General features: G+C 39.4%; 1 protein-coding gene across 1 annotated transcript; it reads left to right on the top strand.

Annotated features, from left to right (window-relative positions):
• Positions 1 to 1039: 1039 nt before the first annotated feature.
• mfng (MFNG O-fucosylpeptide 3-beta-N-acetylglucosaminyltransferase) lies at positions 1040 to 22330 on the top strand. The gene is made up of 8 exons (XM_015968605.3): positions 1040 to 1867; positions 4828 to 4873; positions 6552 to 6654; positions 10545 to 10698; positions 17689 to 17774; positions 20334 to 20499; positions 20589 to 20674; positions 21791 to 22330. The coding sequence occupies exons 1-8, from the start codon at positions 1499 to 1501 to the stop codon at positions 21840 to 21842; spliced, it is 1062 nt and encodes a 353-aa protein (XP_015824091.1). The 5' UTR covers positions 1040 to 1498; the 3' UTR covers positions 21843 to 22330.
• Positions 22331 to 23602: the final 1272 nt, after the last annotated feature.

Here is a 23602-nt window from a genome sequence, read left to right as displayed (position 1 = left end):
GGCCATTCTCCTTTGACCTCATTCTCTTTAAACCCAAGAGATGGTTGTGCGTGACAATACCAGAAGATCAGCAGTTTCTGTAATACTCAGACCAGCCCATCTGACACCAACAACCACGCCACGTTCAAAGTCACTTAAATCACCTTTCTTCCCCATTCTGATGCTCGGTTTGAACTACATCGGATTGTCTTGACCATGTCTAAATGCCTAAATGCATTGAGTTGCCAACATGTGATTGGCTGATTAGTAATTTGCGTTAACTACAGTTAACCACAGTTGGACAAGTGTACCCAATAAAGTGGCCAGTGAGTGTATATTCTTAGTGAGTAAATGAGTGAAAGCAACCACAGTCCAAAGAAAAACTTTAAAAGATCTTCAGAAAGTCCAGAGAACAGCTGATCAAGAAGATAACAAGATCTGCTGCTTGGAATTCTGTAGAATTTGGGAATCACTGTGGGAGGAGAGGTTTACATCTATATAATAAATGTGACTAATTAAGATATTTAAAATGTGACTGATAGTTTTTGTTTTATATTGATAATAAACCATACATTTCTGAATGTTGCACAATTCTCTTTGGTCACAATGTTTTAAAGTTGCATTTTACTTGAAATGTGTGACAAAAATCTCAAGATGTTTTTCTGACAGAACTCATAATTCAGGTTCAGTTTTCTATACTTTCAGTCTAATTTTGTTTCAGTTCCTGTGTCCTAAAGAGGAAAGAAGCAGCAGAAAAGTTTGCTGTGGAATGCAGTTTTTCTTTCTGTTCATGAAACTCAGCAGCAAGTTTACACAAAGAATGGTGAGGGTGAGTAATGGGATTATAGATGTAAAATGACGATTTACAGTAATTATTACTGGTGGTGGTCGGAGGGACCGGTGGCGCCTGTGCTCGGCAGCCTCGCCTCTGTCAGCGCGCCCCAGGGCAGCTGTAGCTACTTTGTAGCTCATCACCATCTGTGTGTGAATGGATGAATGATACACTGTAGTGTAAAGCACTTTGGAGTCCTTACTCTGAGAGGCGCTATACAAGTGCGGGGTCATTTATCATTTCTCATTTAATTAAAATTTGTTTAATTTGAATAATTTTGGATCAATTTACGAACAGAATTGTAAACCGGAAGCTCCTCTGTGCAGGTGTTTATTTTGAAGGAATGGAAGGAAGTCCGTTTAGGTTTTACAGTCAGCTTCACACAAGCAGAGGCGGCTTGGGCAAAAGTGAAGTCAGGGTTATCTTGGCAGAAAAACGTTTTTGACATTTCACAGAAAAATCTAATCTCAGGGATGTTTTCGTTTCAGATCAGACACACATCCAAACCCTGATCAGGTTAATCATGACTGAAACTCTTTTTTGTATATGAGTTGAGAGGAACCATGCTGAGAACTGAAGAAGGAACTGATGAAGAAACCGAAATTAGACCGAACCTCTAAAAACAACAAACGGATGATTTTAAATGAGGAAACTCAAACTTGAGGATTTAACCCGAATTGTCTGATCATGCAAAGAAGATGGATGCGTCGGAGGGTGCTTGTTGTTATTTTCACAGTTTTCATCATTGTCTTCGTGGATTTGCAGTTTCGCACCGGCAGCTTCCCCAAAGTAAACGTGGATTACCATCCGACACCTGGTGCGCCCCGCGGCTCCTCCGCTCCAGAGGACGCACGGAGCTCCGTCTCCAACAGCAGCACCGGAGGAGGCTCGCAGCCTGATGTCAGGAGAGGACAGCCGGTGTCTGAGGGTGCACCTGCCACTCAACCCAGGCTGAAGTTAGAGGACATCTACATAGCTGTAAAAACCACCGGGAGGTTCCACAGGACGCGGCTGGCGACCCTTTTGGAGACGTGGATCTCCAGAACCAAAACGCACGTAAGTTTCTAATCCTCAGCATGGGATTAAGAGTTTTAAAGGTGTCAATTTAAACAATTTGTTTTATGTCGGGGTAAATTAAACATGCCTCAGTGCTTCGATTAATTAAAAATCCTTCATTTAATTTTATTGTCTATCATCTGTCTCTTTAGGCTGTGCGTAATGGGCCTACAGTTCTCTGAACCAGCTGGCAAACTGTATTTCACAGATTAAGACTTAAATAATTAACTGGCATTTTTTAGGCCCACGTGTAATTACTGCAATAAAATACCTTAGATAAATCAAAGAGAGGCATTCAGATGTATTCTTTTGGGACTTTGCTGAACAAACCAGAAACCAGAAAATATGACTATCAGGGGAACTTTCTTTTTTATAATCTAATCTGTGAGAGTCAGATCAAATACTGCAAAAAGTTTCAGTCTTAAAGAAGCTTCTCACAGTGTCAAATAGAAGAAACATTCCCCATAACATCTCTAATAATCCATAAAGAGTTGATTGAATTTTGAATCTGTGATGCTGAGATATTGCAAATATTGGTAGTTTGGAATTTTAAAACACACCAAAAATTGAAATTGTATTTAGGTGTTGTAATAACTTTGTTGTTTTGGTGTTTTGCCTTTTTAATTATCCATCAAACTTTCATAACTTCACAAAAGATCAGTCAAAACATGTTCGGAAAGTTGGAAAAGCTACGATAAACCGTTATGTCACCCTGTAATTTCCCTGTTTACTGTTAAAAAAGCATAATTCAGAAGAGGAAGATGATGTCTTCCTCTTTTTTACAGAAAAGGCTGGACAAAAGCTTTGACATGGTGCCATGCTTTACTCTATTTGAAAACTCTTCATATAAAAAATCCTAATGTACACAAGCGCCTGATCAACATGCAGTAACACACGAAAACAGAGACACAGGAAGTGGTGCAGGTCTGTCTGCAGAGGGGAAGCCGTGTTGTGACTTTGTTAACAATACTGAAACGGAAGCCGCTCAGAGAACAGGAAGCTGAGATGCAGATTATTACAGAACAGAATGAACCTAATCCAACCCTCAGAACGGGTGAAAGGTAACGTTTAACCGCCTTGGCAGCTGCTTTCAACTCATCAAGGCCTCTCTTGACCATGGGGGGGAAAAAAAGATTATAGCAGCAGAAATCATCCTCTTAAGGCAGCTTTGTTGCTTTCCTACATCCATGTTTATGCTACTGAATCACTTTTTTAGCACGCCTCAGCTAATCCCACACATGTTCAGTCGGCTGGTCTGGACTCACTGCAGGACATACTATCCTGTCCATTCTCAAATTTTGGCGGTGACCTGGGATGGTCTTGACTCAGTAGTGAGTCAGGTTACAGCCGGGATGGAAGGCGTCACCACTGACTTCAGAATCTCTCGGATATCCTACAGGGCTGAGATTGCTTTAAATGAGACATTTTAAGCAAAACTCACCTTTTGCTTTCTTTTGTGTCTCAACTGCCCATATAAACAATGTTGGGGAGAAACAGAATACATGCACCACCGTTAGGTATTTAGAGTACTAATGATGAGTAACTGTATTCTGTTACAGTTACTATTTTAAACTTTTAGAAACAATTACTTAGTTTATGGGTTCACGTAGGTGTATGTATGTATGTATATATATAAATACATATATATATACACACACACACACACACACACACACACACACACACACACACACACACACACACACACACACACACACACACACACACACACACACACACACACAGCTAACGGGACTGAAATGTGAAGTCACGCAGGACAAACTGGTGTCTGAGTCCTTTTCTAGAAATTAATTCAGTTATGTAACCTGATTATTTATATTTCTCTGTTATTTCTCTGCTAAATATTTTGGTGGGAAAATATTTCATAAACAGAAAATGTCAACAAATGTAATCACAAGCAGTTATGGACTCTGTTCATACAGAAAATGCACACACAGACACAATGCTGAAATATTAAGAAGTTTGATCATATGTGAATAAATCTTTTTCATTCTATAAATTCCACAGTAAATGTATAAATAATGCTAACATTCACAACGTTTCTTACCCATGAATACACATTTTCAAACAGAAACTTTGACCTGTTAAAGCTTTAGAGGAACAACCTGCTCAGTTTCGAAAACATCCAAAATACGTCTTTTAGCTTTCTTGCAAAAGCAGAATCCACGCCCTTGAATAAAACACACATTCCTGTTTGTTTTGATCTCATCTAACGGGTGTTTTTTTATTTAGTGCCTCACCGGCACAGAAAGTGGAACTCGGGACGGTTCAGCCTGACAAGTTGTGGAAATTAAAGTTGTTTTCTCAGACCTGCGGAGCAAACCCTCCCAGTGTGTGTGCCGTGAACGGATCCAGAATCATTTTAACAAGTTGGATGAACTTTAAAGGCTTTATTCAACAAGGGTATCAACAAATGGGATACTTCTTTCTTGCATTTTTAAACAGCATTTGACCTCAGTTATGTTTATTTTAACATTGTTTTGAAAAAGGCATCAATAGTACAGGAGCAAACTACAGAAAAACAATATTTTTGTTAAAAACATTTAATAAAAAAGACCCATACACATTATGATAGTTTGATTTTTAACTTCAGGTTTTGAAAATACCTCAAAAATGTTTTTATATGGTTTTGCCACTAGATGTCAGTGTTGCACCACCATTTTTGTCTATTTTTCCTGTCTGAGAAGCCTGAAGTAATGGAAGAGACATAAAAAGACTGTGATTTATTATTCTGCAAATAAAACTCTGAGTCAGCCATATTTGCTCCCAAACCTACTGCAGACTAATCATGTCTCGTGTGTTTTGTTCATGTTGGAATTTTCTGGTTTTTCATCATCTTTTATGGTAAAAATCCTGAAAAAGAATCAATAACAGATGCAGAGGAAGAACAAATCCTGATCGATTCTGGATCTTTTTTCTCTCTTTGTTTCTCCCCACAGACGTTTATTTTTACAGATGCAGAAGATGAGGACTTAAGTTCAGAAGGTAAACATATTTAATTACCCTCAGATTTGAAAATAAATAGTAATTTCGACAAGATCTGCAGCCTACACTTTCACTACATCTTAAAGCATGCAGCAACAGGAACCTGCAGCTCACACAGCTGACTAGTAAGAATTTTCCAGGTCTTCAGCAGCGTGTTGCAGTCTAGTGGTGCTCATTTTCTCTGTGTGATGATGCAGGGCCAGATTTACCACTTGACATCCACTGTAATGCTTGAAACAGGCTTCCCATTTCAAGCCAGCTCTTTGTTTCGCGTCACTTTCACCAGCCAATATGACAACTAATGAATGGTCAATTTAAACACAAAGTGCAAGCTAGACCTCATCACCCTACATCAGTGGCTGGCGGGGAGCAAATGGAGGCAGATCCTTGCAGATGGGGTCAGAAAGCTCGAGGATGGACACTGCAGTGGAAGCTTTTAACAGGACATTAATGGGCTCTGCTCTCAAACACAGCAGCATTTGTTTCTACTTCCTGTTTACTTTTTTATGATGTCTAGGTAAAAAAACATGTCTGCTTTATTTTTTGTTTCCATTTGTTTTTACCATTTATCCATCCATCCATCCATTCATTCATCCATCATTCCATCCATTTTCTGCTGCTTGTTGGGTCATGCAGGTAACAAATCCAGAATATCATTCAGTTCCTTCAGGAGAATCCCATCTGTCTATCAATCTGTTCATCTGTCTGTCCATCCATCCATCCTTCATCAGTCCATCCACCCATCAGTTCATCCATCCATCTTTCCATTCCTCTATCCGTTGGTCTGTGTGTCCATCCATCCATCCATCCATCCATCCATCCATCCATCCATCCATTTTCTGCAGCTTGTTGGGTCATGCAGGTAACAAATCCAAAAGCTCATTCTGTTCCTCCAGGAGAATCCAAAAGCATTCCCAGGCCAACAGGAATACATTGGCTGTCTGTCACTGTCGCAACGCCGCCCTCTCGGTCAGCCAGGCAGTCCCTCCTTTTGGTGCATTTTTCAAACAGGAAGTGTGGATGGAGAAAGACTGGTAGTGGCCATGACTTGCTCTTTAAGACAAAGACTCAGCCATCCTGCAGAAAACTTTAGACCCGCTTCTACTGCCGGAACTTCAGGAAAATTTTATCTGAACTCCTGAAAAGACTGAATTAGACACGATGGCTGAAAGGGCCAAGCCATCGTATCTCCTGGCCGATTTACCCCCTTCCAGATAGTTCCCAGAATTTACATAGTGGAAGCATGGTTTCCACCTTTTTCTTTAGCCCTGACAAATAAATCACCACCTTAATGGGCTGCAGGAGTTTAAGAACTTCTCGTGAATGCAAGTGTTGTGTTTTCAGAGCTGTTGGTACCTGGTGGTGTTTCCCATCACCTCAGGGGTTGAAACAAGACTCATTCAAACACCTTAATGAATTAGAACTACAGTAAATGGTTTATCCTTACTGTAAAAAGGAAACATGTTAGGTCATCATTGAATTTATGGTGGGCAAGCCTTGGCTCTTGCTTTTAATTTGTTTTTAAATTGGTTTTGATGTTTTTATTTGTCAATCGATAACTCGCCTTCGTTTGTTTTTTTAGCTTTATTAAAAAGAGAGCATTGTTTTGGCAAGATCAAAGTCTAAATACCACTACAATGCCTGTTAATCTCCTAATCTGATGCTGTTGTTCTTTCAGGTTATAACCTGGTGGTAACCAGCTGCCGCTCAGATCACAGTCAACAGGCTCTGTCCTGCAAGATGTCTGCAGAGTATGATGGATTCATGGCTTCAAACAAAAGGTGAGATGGATTAGAATCCATTAATCCTCCTGCCTGGGGAGGATTCATGAACCAGATTAAGATTGGAGCATATAATCAGGGTATTAGAGCTATAGAAGGAACTCGATTTTTAACCAGAGCTTACAGCTTTTAACTTTATGCAAACAAATTACAATAAATGTACAAAGGCAAAATTCAATAGTATTAGTATAAATAGTATTGGTGTTAGTACTTTTACTTATTTGACAAAATGACATTAAAATCTTTTTGTTGAGAACATTTAAAATAATCCAGGTGGCCATAATCCCAACGCAATAGGAAGAGTCACAATTTAAGTTTCAAACACAAACAATTTTCCTCATTAGTGTTATTAACACTAATTACATTAACACAAAACAAAAGCTAAATCATCAGAGAAGACTAACAGGAAGGAGAAATAAAAATTTTGAGAGACTTCCAGCCTAACTTGAAACACACACACACACACACACACACACACACACACACACACACACACACACACACACACACACACACACACACACACACACACACACACACACACACACACACACACACACACACACACACACACACACACACACACACATCTAAAAAAGCTAGAAAATCTGTTGGAAATGCGAAAGACAGATTTATTACTGAGGGAAAAAACAGCTCGTGTTTGGTGTGTGACTACGACACAGTCTTGTTCTAACAGCGGCAGTAAAAATGAGTTTCGTCTCTTTCGTTCCAGCACTAACTAGAGAACGTCACCAAGGACAGCAGAGGAAGCACGACTTCGCTTTAATCCAGAACCAGTAGATTTATCGTTTGGACTCTCATGTAGCTGACGTATTCTGCTTAGGAATCAGACCCTGACATTAAAGATGGAAGGAAAATATTAAACAGTTTGATGGCTTTGAGCGGTCCAGTGATGAAATCCAGAACAAAAATAGCTGCTGACTGGAGGTCGCTGTGTGACTTCCTGTTCTGTGGATTTATTCAAAACTCAGCATTGTTCCAGAACATTCGAACAGCTGAAAGCCGTCAGATATTAGGAAGTGGATGCATGCCACTCTTAAAAACATCTTATACTGCTTAGAGTGAATTTTTTATTTTAGTATTTGCTCAAAAATTCTTTAATTACTGCAAGAGACATCCAATCCAGTTACACTTGACATTTGGCAAGGACTTCCTATCTATTCTCAGTCGAATTCGTGTTCACTTTCTCCAAAAAAGTAAAATAAACGTTTCCTGCTGGTTTTACAGCTGTTAAAAGACCCAACATGCTTTCTAGAGGATGAAAGTTAGGATTTGTTCTTTTGAAATATGATTAATTTATTATTTTTACATCATGAGAGTCTTTTGAGAGGAACTCGAGACATTTGGGGAAAAATCAATAAAAACTTAACAAAATGGAAAAGTAACACATGACTGGTTTTTGATTTAATTGTTTTAACCAGAATAATATTGAAAAAAAAAATTCTGGTCAGTAATTTCCAAAAGTCTTCACATCCTCTGTGAGGGACACGCAAACCAAATGAAAAAGTTTTCAGATACTCCGCATGTCTTTGTTTCCAAGAAGCCTGATTTCCTTGTAATCTTTTAAAGTGGTTCTGATCAATAGTTTTTCAGGCTTTATCGAGGTCTTATAAAGCTTTTATGTGAACTAGATCAAGAACACTTTGAAGGAGTAGAAGAGAGTTTGGCTCATTGGAAGCAAAACATAAGAATTGACTCAACATTTTTGAGGATCTTCTATAAACAGTAAAAATCAGGGATTCCTTGTGAAATGACACACACAAATTATAAATATATTAAGGGAGGGAATTTAACATGTTAATTATGATAAATTAAATAGAAAAATAATGTGTTAATAAATTACCTCTTGAGTCCGAAGTCTATCATCAAAATTGATGCCCTATATATAAATAAATATCACTAAGATGTGCCTCTAATAAAAATACAGAGCCTGAGCTACAAGAACATTTCAACACTTCTTACGTGCTCCAAACAATAAACTAAAACCATAATTAAATGAATCATGACAAATCTCTTCATGAATTAAATAAATCTTCTTTTTTACTGTTATGTTTTGTGGTTGGTAGAAAGCAGGCAAGCAGTAACTTTATCCATATGAACTTTATTACAGCAGGAGGGACAAGCATTCATACAGCATTGATCCTGTAACTCTCAGCAGAACTTCCCCTGAACTCTACACTACACCTCTATATATATTAGCAGTGTTCTGCTGCCACCTAGTGTTCAGTTTAGTACTCATGTCCATTTACACTTCACAAATAACACATTTACACATCCCAACAAATCCCACAATAGTTACCTTTATAATGAGTCCACAGTAGAACTGGTAGTTACAGAAATATACTCATTAAATAGTGGGTATGTCATCTGTGCTTCACTAACAATATTTTAAACTTAAAAAATATCCTTAAAGAGACAATGTGTAGATTTTACTGTAACTGGAAATATCCATCTAAATGCTGTTAAAAATGAATTAAATGATGCCCAGTTGTTGAAAAATATTGGCGGCTTTGTAACATATAACACACACACACACACACACACCCACCCACACACACACACACACACACACACACACACACACACACACACACACACACACACACACACACACACACACACACACACACACACACACACACACACACACACACAAATCAGGTCTAAAATACATGGGAGGGGGTCTAAGGGTGTTTCTCAATGCAAAGGAACCTTGCCTTGATGTCTTGGCCCCGCCCCTGTTGCCTAGGAGATATGTCATCGGGAGCCACCAAGACGTGTTCCAATGTTCATGTTCTACCGAGGCGTGTGTTCTCTGTTTGCTAGCCGTTAAGCTAGCTGAGTGAGGATACACGGGAGGTGTCTTGTAGCCTAGCCTATGGTCAAAAATTACCCAGAATACACAGCGGTATTTTTTAACAGGACGGCGGATCAGAAGCCGGCAGCTACTTCAGGGACAATTTTCAAGTTTAAAAGTAAGTCAACTAATTTAAAAAGTTTTTTTTAGATCCAAAGAAGTTATCTATTGTTGGTTAGTTGCTTAGTAGTTGCAGCTTCGATGGCTAGCGGCTAGTAACTGACTTATATTTTTAATTTAATAAACATATACACAATTTAAAAAGTAAAAGTCTCATTATATATTTATATTGAAACTAATACATATAAAATATAACGTTATCTCCAGTGTCACGTGATGTTACGTGGCCGCCGAGGAAGCCGCGGTCACGTGATGCAAGTCTGTTCCATTTAATCGTTTTCTTTGACCAAGGAAGGACCGTGTCCTCAAAAGCAAGGCGCCTGGCCTCGCAAGACATCGCCTCGCAAGGCCAGGCGCCTTAACATTGAGAAATACCCTAAGTCTCTGGGTGACGCCATGTTAGATGACGGTAGCCTGTGAGGACAAAATGCATTTACAGTTTTTTAACAGTTACAAAACTATTGTCATTCATTAACATTGAATTGTTGTTTTACACATTTGCCTTTTCACTTGCTGCCAGTGATGAAAGTGAGTCTGATGTGTTTGTCATTTTGCTGAAGTTTACACTCCCCAGGGCTTTTTGACCCTAATGGACATCTGTTGGTTAGGTCTTACTCCAACACAAAAATACTGCTTGCTTGCAATGATTTTGGTATCTACTGCCCCCTGTTGCCAGGAAAAATACACACTGTCGCATTAAATAGACAGACTGAGTTGATTCTTTTTTGGTTTGGTTTCTATATGAAAGCTTTAGTCAGTGATTAATTCCTCTACAAGAATAAACCAACAAAGAGGAAAATTAGTGAACAAATCTCTGATGTGCCTGGTTTCAAACACAAAAAATCTTAGACAGGAATTCAATCGTGTCATTTTCCTTTCTGTCGTTTTCCAGGTGGTTCTGTCACGTTGATGACGACAACTACGTGAACCCGGAGGCTCTCCTCGCTTTGCTCTCGACCTTTTCCCTGGAAGGTGACGTCTACGTGGGCAAGCCGAGTCTAGACAAACCCATCAGTGCTCACGAACTGCTGGAGGGAAATGCAACGGTACCTGTCACACTGTTTGTTTGACTCATTCCTCCACTGATTCAACTCCACTTCTAAAGCACTACACAGACTGAAAGAACTGTGTCAAGTTCACTCACCCTTGGGTTGAATAAAGTTAATCTGGAATAGTTTTATGGTGCAGATCACAAGATAATGGGAAATTCAAATGTTACAAAAGGAAACAAGGACAACACAAAAAAGACATTTCTTTATTATCAACCAGTGGGATGATTTTTCCTTTTCCCATCTTTCATTCCTTTTCTGATTTCTTCTTCTTTTCTATTAATTAATTTCCTCAACCAACACACGTTTTTTTGTGCCTTAACCTCGTTTAAAAGGCAGCCGTTCCAGGTTAATGGCTTTCTCTCATCACTGCTAACATTTTATTACACCCTTATTAAAAAGATGTTGCATTTTCCGAGTTTTGATCCTCTCCAGGACCAAATCAAAGCAGTCAAATAATTTCAGAAGTGCTAATCAAGAGTTTCCAACCCCAAAAATCTTCATTAGTTGCTTTTTTAAAAGTTTAATTCAAAGAAAAAGGAGGTCTTTGGATCATTGCTGCAGAACGGTTGAGCTTGTCAGAAGAGTAGCTGAAATCTCTCCCGATCTAAAGTCTCTTCTCCGAGTTGTACCTTCATGCAGGAGGGCATTGGACTCTGGCTGTTGCAGATCCCCACAATTCTGTTGTTGCAATTTGTCAGAGACTTTAGAGCGATGCCCGTTCTAGGCAAGCATGTAGCGACAGAGAGGAAAGCTCAGTATGAGCAGCCATCCACTGACACACACACACACACACACACACACACACACACACACACACACACACACACACACACACACACACACACACACACACAACGTGATAAATTAAAAGATTACTCTGATTTGATCAAAAGGACACAATACACCATGTTTATTTACATTTTCAGTATTGTTTACTGTGCTTAGCGTGCTGGACCCAATGTCTTCCTGCTTGATGCTCAGCTGTAAGGGGTTGGATTGAGGGGTTAAACCACCAAATAGCAGAGGTGTGGACTCGAGTCACATGACTTGGACTCGAGTCAGACTCGAGTCATTATTTTAATAACTTCTGACGTGACTTGATAAAATCTATAAAGACTTACGACTTGACTTGGATGTGAACGCCAATGATTTGAGACTTGAATCGACTTGCATCTTATGACTCGATGATGACTTCAGCATATTTGATATTTCAGCACAAAAGTGGCACGACATGGACATAAATCATAAAACATTCTTCGTTCTGGTTTTGATCTTGCACTGCTAAACGCAGCAGCACTTTGTTTATAATCAGTTTCAGTTGCACTTTCTGCTTGTTTGAGCAAATAAATGAAGCTTTAAGAAGCTTTATTTCTGGAATTTATTTATTATCATTGTCATTAAATTGAAGTTGGACAGATGACTTGAATATGACTTGAAAATTCAAAGTTAAGGACTTGGACTTCCACATTATTGAGTTTGGACTCAACTTGGACTTGATTGTCTTTGACTTGGACTTGATTCGAAACTTGACTGGAAAGACTTGTGACTTACTTGTGACTTGCAAAGCAGTGACTTGGTCACACCTCTGCCAAATAGTTCCCGAGCACAGCCATTGCTGCAGCTGACTACTCCCCACGGGAATAGATCAGATGCAGAGGCGTGATTTTACCAGCAGGTGATGATGACTAATGGGACTCTAGGAAGGCGTGAGAAGATCCTGAGATGATTCATTTTGATGAAGATACAAAGCAGTAAGTTTTATGCTTTTCTTTTACTTATGCAAAGCTTCTAAATGCTCTTGGATCCATTTCCAGCACATTTTAAATGCAAACTTGTAAACCTTTTCAGACAATCAGATTTTATTTTTACTTGGAAAAGAAAGATTTGTTTAGTTGGCCCTGCAACATTTTTATAAATAAACAAATCCTACGAATGTCTATAGTTTTTCAAGCCTCTCAAAATGACTTATTATTTAAAAGTGCATCTAAACAAACTCTAAACTTTTCCTTTAATGTTTTTGTCAAAATCAAATTTGACCCAATTTGCTTGTTCCTATTTAGCTGGTTGTGGCAGCCATCTTGGATCAGGTTGGTGCCAAAACTGTAGATTTACACCAAGTGAAGAGTTTCTGAAATTATTATCAACATTAATCTGAAGGTTCATGAGTTCACGAGTTTCCTAAAATAAAAAAAAAATAAAAAACTGACAGTCTAGTCTCAAAGCTCTTGTGCAATCTGCTCAAATGTTTGCTGTGAAACACTCTGGACTATAAAAACATCAGATTTTAGATCATTATCTGTAAAATAAACAGGGCCACAGCCTTTTTGACAGATTTTGCTTATTATCTGACGGTACTGGCGAGCTTATGACCAAACATAAGAAAACTGACAAAACAATGAGAAAAAAAAAACCATTCATGCTGTCTGAAATAATAAAAAGAAGTAAATGTGAATTTAAGATTTAGATAACATCTGCTGCTCTAATAAATAATCATCTTCTACCAACTTTTTCTAATTAGCGCTCACATTTTACAGCCTTTTCTCTTCCTGCAGCGACCCGTCGTTCATTCGGATCTTTTTGCTCTGCTGGAGATCCTCAAGAGCCGTAAAACAAAGCGGAGGCCTTTGAAAATTCACACGTTCAATTATTTTCCATTTTCCCTCTCATCAGTGCTGCAGGGATGATGAATGAGGATGTAATCAAGTCTGTGTGTGGATGAATGAGTCAAAGGAGGAACACGGAGGGTTATTGTGTTTGTTCACCTTGGGACTATTTTGAGTGATTAGAATTTTGTTTGGATTTTTGGCACACAAGCAATCCGTTTTAGGACTTTTTTAGACACACAAACAGGTGTGTAGTGAAAGAAATGAACATTTAATTGTCCGTGTGTGTGTGTGTGTGTGTGTGTGAGCTCACAGAACTAATGCTTAAATGGCGTTTAACTGCATGCTGATTCCCGTAAGCTGCACGTTTCAATCTCTAGTTCATTTCTTGAAATTGCTCTCTCGATCACTTTAGCGTCACGTTCTCTGCTCTGATTGCATCCATTTATATTGAAAATAGATCTTTATTAGTCTTTGCTTCCTGTTACCCTTCTGCTCTCTCTCCCTCTCTTTCCTTCCTTCATCATTTTGCTGTTTTTTTTTTCCTAGTGAGAAAAATAAAAACGAATGTCAGGCTTCTCTCCTTGTTGTTTTTACATCTAAAGCTGCCTGTCGTTTTTGATTTCCTGGCTGTAATGTGAGGGGAATGGGAGGAGGAATGGGAATAATGCTACAAATGAGCTGAAAGGAAAGGGGGGAATAAAGAGAGGGGTTGCGAAAAAGATAATGAGATGTTACGGGAAGAGAGAAAGGTGAATCATGAATCTAATTGCAGAAATAAGAGAGGAAAAATATCATATTCTAAAATATTTAAGGTGTGGTTCACTAAAAACATTTTAAATTATTTTTTTCTGATTATAATCAGTCACTGTGAGTTTTTCATGCCGGCTACATCATAAAAGTCTCTTACACCTATCTGCTGCATTAGCGTCTGATAAACCTGACAGATCTACATCACACCGTCACTGAGCATTCATGGACTCACCCATCTTGACTCACGATGGGGAACGCTGTTGTTAGTTTAACGTGCAGGAAACAGCTAGTTTAAGCTAACTGTTAGCATTAGCAACACCACCACATAGCAGAAGCTCGCGTCGCTCGTATCCAATCCGGAGCAAGATGTCTGAAGCTCAGCTGTGATGTGGGTAACTTTTAGGTCTGAGAAGTAATTCACCGGTATCTCCCCCCCCCCCCCCCCCCCCAAAGAACAACTTAAAAGGATTTCATTCGTCATAGCGTCCACTTCAAATGTATTGATTAAACGAGTAAATTATATATGTTCAAACTGAATTGGAGAAGGGATGACAGGAGAACAAAAATAAGAAATCAAAGTTGAAAATGACTAAAATTAGAATAATCATAAAGGAAATTACATCAAACTTTAAACACAAAACAAAAAATAAAAAAGACAAAGGATAAAAACTGTCATTTTGCTCTTTAATTACAGGTTCTGCTTTTAAACAAGGACAACAACATGACATCTGTAGTTATAAATATCCACCAGCTCTTGGAAATAATTCAAGAACAGCAGATAGATGGTATTCAGCAAGGGCTGCTTTTGATAAATAAAGAAACAACCAAAGTAAAAATAAAGCTGTAAACAGACAATTCCTCAGCAGCAGTATCACAGGAATTGTGTGTGTGTGTGTGTGTGTGTGTGTGTGTGTGTGTGTGTGTGTGTGTGTGTGTGTGTGAGAGTGTGTGTGTGTGTGTGTGTGTGTGTGTGTGTGTGTGTGTGAAAAGGAACAGGTTGTCTTAGCACTTATGATTATCAAGTGTGTGTTTGAGGAGTTTTATGTGTCTGTAAACCCAGATTTAAGTATTTATTCTGTGCTTCCTTATGAGGATCAAACACAGCAAATTTGTTCAAGATGTAGAAGCAGTTTGAAAATAAACCCTTTAAAGGTAGGAGAGCTGGAAAATACATTGGTGACATTTTTTTTCTCTTTGGTTGAAAATTATAAACTTATCAGCGAGAGCGTAAAGCAGTTTTAGACACTGAGCATGATCAGACAGCATCTAAACTCCAGTGAGATTGTGTTGTGTGACTAAACTAGGAACTACAAAAGAACAAGCTAATTACAAATTACACAACAGATTTTTTTTATTATTAATGTACCAGTCTGATTCTCCAATGGTTTTACATCAGCCGCGTTCCTCCCTACGCTGCTCCAGTTTTTTGCCGGGTACGAGGAAAGAACTGTTTAATTCAGAGGCAGCAGGTTGTTTATAATCTCTGAGTTAGTTTTACTTTTATTCTGATTTATTGAAAATGAAAAAAATTGTAATCAGTCTAATTGTCCATCCATCCATCCATCCATCCATTTTCGGCTGCTTACCCGGGGTTGGGTCGCAGCGGCAGCCTAAACCGAGAGGCCCAGACTTCCCTCTCCCCAGCCACTTGGACCAGCTCCTCCGGGGAATCCTAAGTCGTTCCCTGTCCAGCTGTGATAGTCCCTCCAGCATGTCCTGGTTCGTCCTTCAGGTCTTCTCCCGGTTGGACGTGCCCGAAAAACCTCATTAGGGAGATGTCCAGGAGATATACTAATCAGATGTAGGGTTTGGTAAATTGAGTGCTTTAAGAGCGCTCTCTCTCTCTCTCTCTTTCTCCATATATATATATATATATATATATACATATATGTATATATATGTATATATATATACATATATATACATATATATATGTATATATATGTATATATATATATATATTACCTCTACTTATGACCAATAAGCTGCGACCCTCTATCTAAATATAGAATATCAACCCTGCTTGGTCTTTACGGTGTTTAATCAGGCAATTCTAGGATTCTTTATTTATTTGGGGATTGTACACACTTCATTTTGATTCAGAAAACAGTCAGGTTTATAAAAGTAAGAATTTATTTTACCAACACTTAAAACATGACCAGTTAACTAACATTTACTGTGATGGATGAAACTAGATGTGATGTATGAAACCTATGTGTGAATGCGATGTCATCAGAACTTCCGGATCTAGGAGAGCTGAGTTCTGGATGTAAAAGAATTTGGGTTGCGCTACGCTATGGAGATGATTATTATCAAAGGCACATCAGACGCTATCTGTGTGTCTACTTCACCCGTTTCGGAGACCCTCTTAGTGGATCCGAAGGTCAGAGAGGTCGGATGACCTCTGGCACAGAAGGTCCAGTAGATATACCACCGCACTGACTTCTCCAGTCCAGAGATGTCTCGGATCGCGACAGATGGATGGAACCGCGCGTCTGGGACTCTGAAGGAGTCTAAACAATATCAGCTTGTTCTGCAGGAACTGTTTGCTTTATCAGATTCGCAGGTGCAAAAAGGTTTTGACGACGTGTCAAAAGCTTTGGTGGTTAAGGAGGTCTTTGGCTTCAGATGGCCGGTCTGAAGCTTTCTCATGTTATGATTTGTGTAGCCAACCAGAGGTTGACAAGTTTGAGGAATATTACCAAGAATCTCAGAAACACACGCCTTCTTTCATACCAGAGGCTCTGATCTGGGTAAAGGACTATTTATGTGTCATGAGTTTAACTTTACTTTGTCCTTGTGTGAGTGCAAATGGTGATGACCTTGTCATGTAAACATGCTGAAACATATTTCAATCACTGTAATCATAACATAACATTCATTTCACACTTCAATCATTGAGCACAGATTAATTAAACATTTCATTATATTATAATTATTATAAGTAGCAATAAACAAATGTTTATTTAATGATTATCTAGCTTATAAGTTGTAGTTCATAGCTGGTTTAGGAAATCCGGGCTGCGAGTGTTCCTTATATGGAGGCATGAAGAGTCCTGAAAGTTTGGACCTTGAGGAGAGAATGTTATTGTTGACATTTCGTTATCTGTCTTCAGAGCTGCAGGCTCTGAGCTCCAGCTGGTGGGATGAAGGCAGGCTGATTTAGAGGGGACACGTGCAGTCTCGTATCTCCTTTTTGACCAGATGTTGAATGGTCAAACTGTAACTAAAAACTGGCCATTGCTGGACGTTACACAGATGCCCGAGCCACCTCAACTGGCAGTTTGCAGAAATAAACAGGACAAACCGTATGATCTGTGTTGGTAGACTATCTCCCTACTCTGTGATCCTCCACAGGAACTTGCATTGATTCTAATACATTTAGTTTAATACCTCTTATCGTTTGCAATCTGCATGTTTGTGCTGCAAAGCAGAAAAAGATAAATACTGCAACTAATGCAGTGGTACTTAAAATCGGCAGATACTTAAATGACTAAATCAAAGAAACAGGCATCAGGGCCACTGTGTGTTTTTGTCTGCAACTGAAGCCAATTTAGTGTAACCCATATTCTAATCAGTGCAGTGTGTTTTTATTTATAGATTGTTGCCTGTTTGTGTTCTGTCTCAGAGGAAGGTCCAGTTCTGGTTTGCTACCGGAGGAGCAGGTTTCTGTCTGAATCAACGACTGGCAGAGAAGATGTCTCCATGGGCCAGGCATGTGCATCATTATCTTTCACTTCTGAAGTAAAATAACAAGCTAGTTTCCTAATGTGAGACCTAATTCAGCTAATTTTCTCTTGTCTCACAGTAAAAAGTTTTTTAAAAGTTAAAAATATTAAATTGCAATCATTCATGTACAGAAACAGAAAAAAAAGATTCATGTCTATAAAAATAACTACTGGGAAATTGTTGCTTGTGCAAAATTTTACAGCCTGGAGAAAAAGTTAAAGAAAAAAGAGAGAAGTCTTCACCAGCAATGTCCGATGCTGGCTCTCGAGTGCAGCGTCCCACGTGTTTTTGTTGTTTTCCTTCTCCAAAACAGCTGATTCAGGCCTTGTCCACATGTAGCTGTTTTAAAAAAGACTAATATCCCAAAAATAGCATCCACACCACCTCATTCTTGGAAAAAACTCCATCCACACGTAACCGCGTAAGTGCATTGTTAAGCACATCCACAGGCATACCAGACCTGTGGGCGGCAGTAGTTCCCCCGAATCCCATCCATTTCATCTCCCTACTCCAACAAAACATGAAACATGGCACCTAGCTCATTTGTGTGGACCGATAAGGAGGTAGAATCGCTCTTAAATGCAGTTTCATAACTAGTTTAACTACTTGTTAAATGTTGCAGCGTAAACACAGGTCGCACATGGGCTGTCAGCATTTTTCTCGCAGACAGGGACAACCAAAAACTCTGCCCACACAGAAACTCTTAAAACGGAGAAAACACAAATCTTCACTTCCGCCAAAGTTTTCAAAAACATGTATTATCGTTGCGTAAATCAGCGTTTTCGTATGGATGAACAATAGAAAATTGTGTCTTTGTTTTGGGAGATACCCGGCTAGTGTGGACTGAGCCTCAGTGCTTGGATGACCTCTTAATTGCGTCCTCAAGGTCTGCAGACTTTTATTAATTACCTGCTGATTCAAGTCAGGTGTGTCAGTGCAGAAAAAATGTCTTAAACACTCATTGGAGTGACCCTCACACACAGGAAATTAATTAAATTCTGCTTTTCTTCTTTTACTTTAAAAGGATACTAAGCAGTTTAGGCTTGCTTTTAGCACCCCCTAGCGTTGCTAGTGGAAAATTCCTCTCCTCACTGAGTGTTTGTCATTTTAACACCTTAATCTATCAGCTGAAATGCCTCCTCAGCCTTCATCAGTTTTTACAGGAGCGATTCATAACTAAATCAAACAAATCAGCTGTGTTCACGATCTAAAACATGCAGGAAATGTGCAAGAAACAGACTAGCGTCCAACAGCGACCGTACCAGCACTCTGAAGTTGCAAGTGTAGTATTCTGGCCACAGAGGACAGTGGGGGTCCGAGTGACTTTTCATTAACCTTGTAAAAGGTTGTTTTGGCACATACTGGCTTAAGAAAATGACAAAAAATCTGAAAAAAGTTGCATTGTATGGTTTTAAGCATATATTTTATTTTGATAAAATTTCTTTCAAAGGTATTCTAAACATGTTATTTTTGCATCAGTAGTGGCATTTATCTATTACTCATCAGACTGATGATATGCTTTGATTGTAGTTTAAATTACCCAGATGTGTTTATGTGACAGAAAGATGCTACATAAAAGAATAATAACATTATGTTAAAGGTGTAGTTCACTGTAAAATCACTTATTATTATTAATATTATTATTGAATATAATCAGTCACTTTGAGTTTTTCCATGCAAGCCGAAATAGTCTCCTACACCTATCTCCTGCATTAGCTTCTGACAGAAAAACCACAATGCTAGGATTTTAAAAGCCTGACAGATCTACATCACACTGTCACTTAACATTCATGGACTCACCCATCTTGACTCACGACGGGGAAGGCTGTTAGTTTAAGCTAACCGTAAGCATTAGCAACTTCCCCACATGGCAGCATCTCCTCCAGGCTTGTGTTTTTTGTGGAGATCAAAACTCCAAATTGCAAGTCAGTAAGATGGATAAGAACATCAGGTAAAATCTAGGAGAATTCCACACAGACATATTATTTAGTGCTTCATTCCTTCACCACAGGAATAAAGCTAACAATGATGGCCTTTTTTCAGCTGTCATCAGACTTAAAAAATATTTCAAACGAGAAAGCTCTAAAATTGTTAGAGCAGTGGCATTCTTTTGATTTTTTTAACCGCATTAATCTGCAGCATGATTTTGATGAAAATAAATAAATAAAATAAAGCCGACTAAATCCTAAAAGGGTTGAAACACAAGTCCAAGGTAGATCTCAGCTGTCTGCGCAACAGTGCTCTCAAAGAGCCGAGACTGATCGCTGCTCAGGGCTAGATGGTAGGAAATCCAAAAAAGTCCAAAAATATGGTGTTCTTTGGAGAAGGTCAGCACTAAAAACACGAAATGAAAAGTTAACGGAGCACAAGATGCAAACTCACCAGTAACGTCTCTGTTGGGTAAGAGTTCGGCAGCTTGAAAGCGACTTTATTGTTGTTAAAGTTTCCCCTGGAACAATTCAAAGTTTCTCACTGTGTAGATGTGTTTGACAAAGTTTGGGGTTAAAAGAGTTAAAGAAGCAAATGTGTGTGTGTTTAATTCAGTGGTTCGCATTTTGAGAGGACATCAGAGAAGATCCGTCTCCCGGATGACTGCACGGTGGGCTTCATTGTGGAAAAACGACTAGGAATCTCAATGGTCCACTGTCCTTTGTTTCATTCCCACCTGGAAAACCTGCAACTCATAAGTCAAAGAAGCATCCCACATCAGGTGGTAGCACATGCTTATGTACACAGAATAAACACCGCTGCAGTTTTTCTCACTGGTGTGTGTGTGTGTGTGTGTGTGTGTGTCTACAGGTAACGCTAAGTTATGGGATGCTTGATGACAAAATGAACAGCATCAAGGTGAAAGGAAGCTTCTCTGAAGAGGAAGATCCCTCCAGGTTGGTCTCCTCCTCTGTTCCTTTGATATTTGTGCAAAACTTCTTCTCCATTCAGCAAAATACTTCCCAATTTTTCCCCACATTTTTTTATTCTGTTCAAAATAAACTTCAGAAAAACACCTTTTTCTCTGACATCTGTTAACTGTAATCGCCTCCACTACCTTCCTCCATATCCGTGAAAATGTAATGCAACACCGGCTGTGAAAAAAAACATGCAGCTCAGCTCAGTTGTGATGTTGCGGCTCTCTCTTCCCTTTTAATGTACTTTCTCCTGTTCTGTTTCACCTCATTTGTTGTTTACAGCCTTTGTGTCCCGATTCAAAAACACCTTAGTCCACTTTTGACCTATTGTGAAAGAAGAAAACGTGTTGTAGAAGTGAGTCATTTACTCCCAGCACAGAACGGATGCGGACGGGAATCTGTGCAGCTTCCGAACAGAATTCCATATACATCGACTGCAGATCGTGTGCATAACGTCCGTGCAACCTTGCTCACGAGTTCATGCGCTGACAACTATGGGTGTCTAGAGGTGCTGGTATGCAATAGTGAACATTAACCCTTCACCACTCAGATGCCCTTGGTTCATCACTACGATCTTTACAGGCATGTGACCCAGTACAACAACACGTGTCGTATTTAGAAATAAATGGGATGCACCTCATTGGGACATGACTAACTTCCTGTCTAGCTCATATAATTTTTCTACGTAATGACAATCTACACGCGGTGTCTGGAAAACATAAAAAAACATGCGGAAAGATTCTGCAACTCTGCATTTGATTTTCTTTTCTTTTTTCAGAAGCCGAACATATTTAGATACGCATCCATTCCGCACGCGGGGTTAAAGAGGCTTTACCTGTAAAATTATTGTTGAATCAACCCCCAGCTGCCGTAGTATTATGGAAAAACTAGTAGTTAATTACCCGTGATCCCTCCTCGGAGGGCTCCTTTTTACTTGCCTGTCTGTGAACTTGAGTTTACAGCTCAGTCTCTCACTAAATATCCAATGTTTTTGTTTTATTTATTGTCATTTTTGTTGGCCTGGAATGAAACGCCCACAAGTTTCTTGTCAATGGAAGAAAGTTAGACTCTAATTCCCTGCTCTGCCTCCCACAGGTTTAGGACTGTTCACTGCTTGCTGTATCCGCTTACCAGCTGGTGTCCTTGAGGACGTTGTGGAAGAACAAAACATCCAAACACTTAGGATGAAATTCTCCTCTGAGATGTGGTCAAAATGAAGAAAAACTGACGGATCTAACTTCCAAGTATCTCAGAGTCGAGGAAAATTGTGACTACGTGTCACTCTAAAATCTTTTATCACCTTTTTCTCTACGCCCTTAATGAACATTTGTTCATTTTTCAAATTTAACTCCAGCGTTTTTGGCCAACATACCTTTTGTCATCTCTGTTGTTTGTATTATTCTGACTTTTTTTTTTTTTTACAAAACATTTAGCGCTGATTAAAATAGTTTTTTTCTTCAGTTTGAAGCTGCAGCAACAGGACATGAATTACTGCAGGTGGCGATGAATTAATTGAACTTTTTATAGACTCAACAGGCACAGTCATCTGTGTGCTTGTTGTCATGAAGGAGATATCGTCCTTGCACCTTCAGTATGGACTCTGCACACAATAAACCGTTCTGACTTACATCTCCCTCAGCCCAAGACCCCCATCCCCCCCGCCCCATCCCCTTTTTTCTCACTTCCTCCCTTCTTCCCTCCACCCCTCCATCTGTCTCCTTTCCTACCACCTCCTCCTCCTGTCTCCCCGTGAACTAAGCCTCCACGGCCAAACGTGAAATACTCCTCTACTGATCCCCATGGTCTAAGTTGCATTTATTTATTTATTTGCTTTAAATTTAAAGTACAACCAGAAGAAAACACAAAGTATGACATGCATACTGCGAAACAAAGCAAAAATCTTGTATTTGCAGGATTGAGCTGGACAAGGCGGGTTCAGGAAAATCATTGTCAGAATGATGCATCAACTTAAACGTTTAGTGTGGGAGTGGAAGACAGAGGCCGTGTGAAGAGTACCTGCAGAGAGATGACACCGCACCGCCGGCTTCCCGAGGTTCCCTTGTTTGGTGTGAATGGAGATATGATGAATACAAATCCACTCTTACAAAGCGTCCGGGTTCTGACCTTCCCAGCAGACGATGGAAAGTAGTTTGGATGGTATAAGAATGACTGTGTGACTTCAACACACTATAGTGAGACTACTGAGCCCAATCTCACTGGAGTAGCTACAGAGATGACAGTTTGGTGAAAATGGAAAATCAATTTGTATTACAAAGGTTGCAGGATTAAAAAATAAATACATTCATGAGAATTTCTGGTTTATTAGATGGAAAATGTGATGATAAAGAGATCACAGAAGATGTATGACCAATCAGGAGATTAGGACATGTATGGTAATCAATCTAAATCACTTTATGGAGAAGGGAGAGTTTCCTAAAGACCAAGTTCACCCTTTTTTCAACACATTTGCAGTGGTGTCTAAATTATTTCCTTGCGATTCGATCTCTGTGAGAAAAAAAGCTCAGGCGCTTCTGTTTCAGGTTCTAGAAATGAGCCAAATGAGAGGTGAGCAGCAGACGGCAGGATCTGGAGTCTCTCTGGCCGTGTTCGAGTTGAGCAGCGCCTCGCCTGGAAAACAGACGAGAGCAGACGGACGCAGCAGGGGGAGTGGCTGAAAGCCGGCGTTTAAGTGGGACAGATTTCCCTACATGTGTAGCTCGCAGGTGACGATGAATGAAGATATCGCGTTAGCGTTCATACTTGTTTAATTATTTATTTTAATTCTGGTGCCTATTAGCAGCTGAAACACATCCTCACGTGCTTGTGGACATCATATATTGTACGTAAAGATATGACTGTAATAATAAGTAAAGGTTATCAGCTGTAGTTTTAGTGTGCTCATAGGGA

This window comes from Nothobranchius furzeri, chromosome 4, assembly GCF_043380555.1.
Source record: "Nothobranchius furzeri strain GRZ-AD chromosome 4, NfurGRZ-RIMD1, whole genome shotgun sequence".
Taxonomy (NCBI): domain Eukaryota; kingdom Metazoa; phylum Chordata; class Actinopteri; order Cyprinodontiformes; family Nothobranchiidae; genus Nothobranchius; species Nothobranchius furzeri.
This window is presented reverse-complemented; position numbering and strand designations above follow the sequence as displayed.

Excerpts from the sequence above, each read along its gene's own strand:
- mfng (XM_015968605.3), top strand. The coding sequence starts at position 1,499 with ATGCAAAGAAGATGGATGCGTCGGAGGGTGCTTGTTGTTATTTTCACA. Across the intron at positions 1,868-4,827 it reads TCTCCAGAACCAAAACGCAC|ACGTTTATTTTTACAGATGC; the intron begins GTAAGTTTCTAA and ends TTCTCCCCACAG. Across the intron at positions 20,675-21,790 it reads GAAGAGGAAGATCCCTCCAG|GTTTAGGACTGTTCACTGCT; the intron begins GTTGGTCTCCTC and ends TGCCTCCCACAG.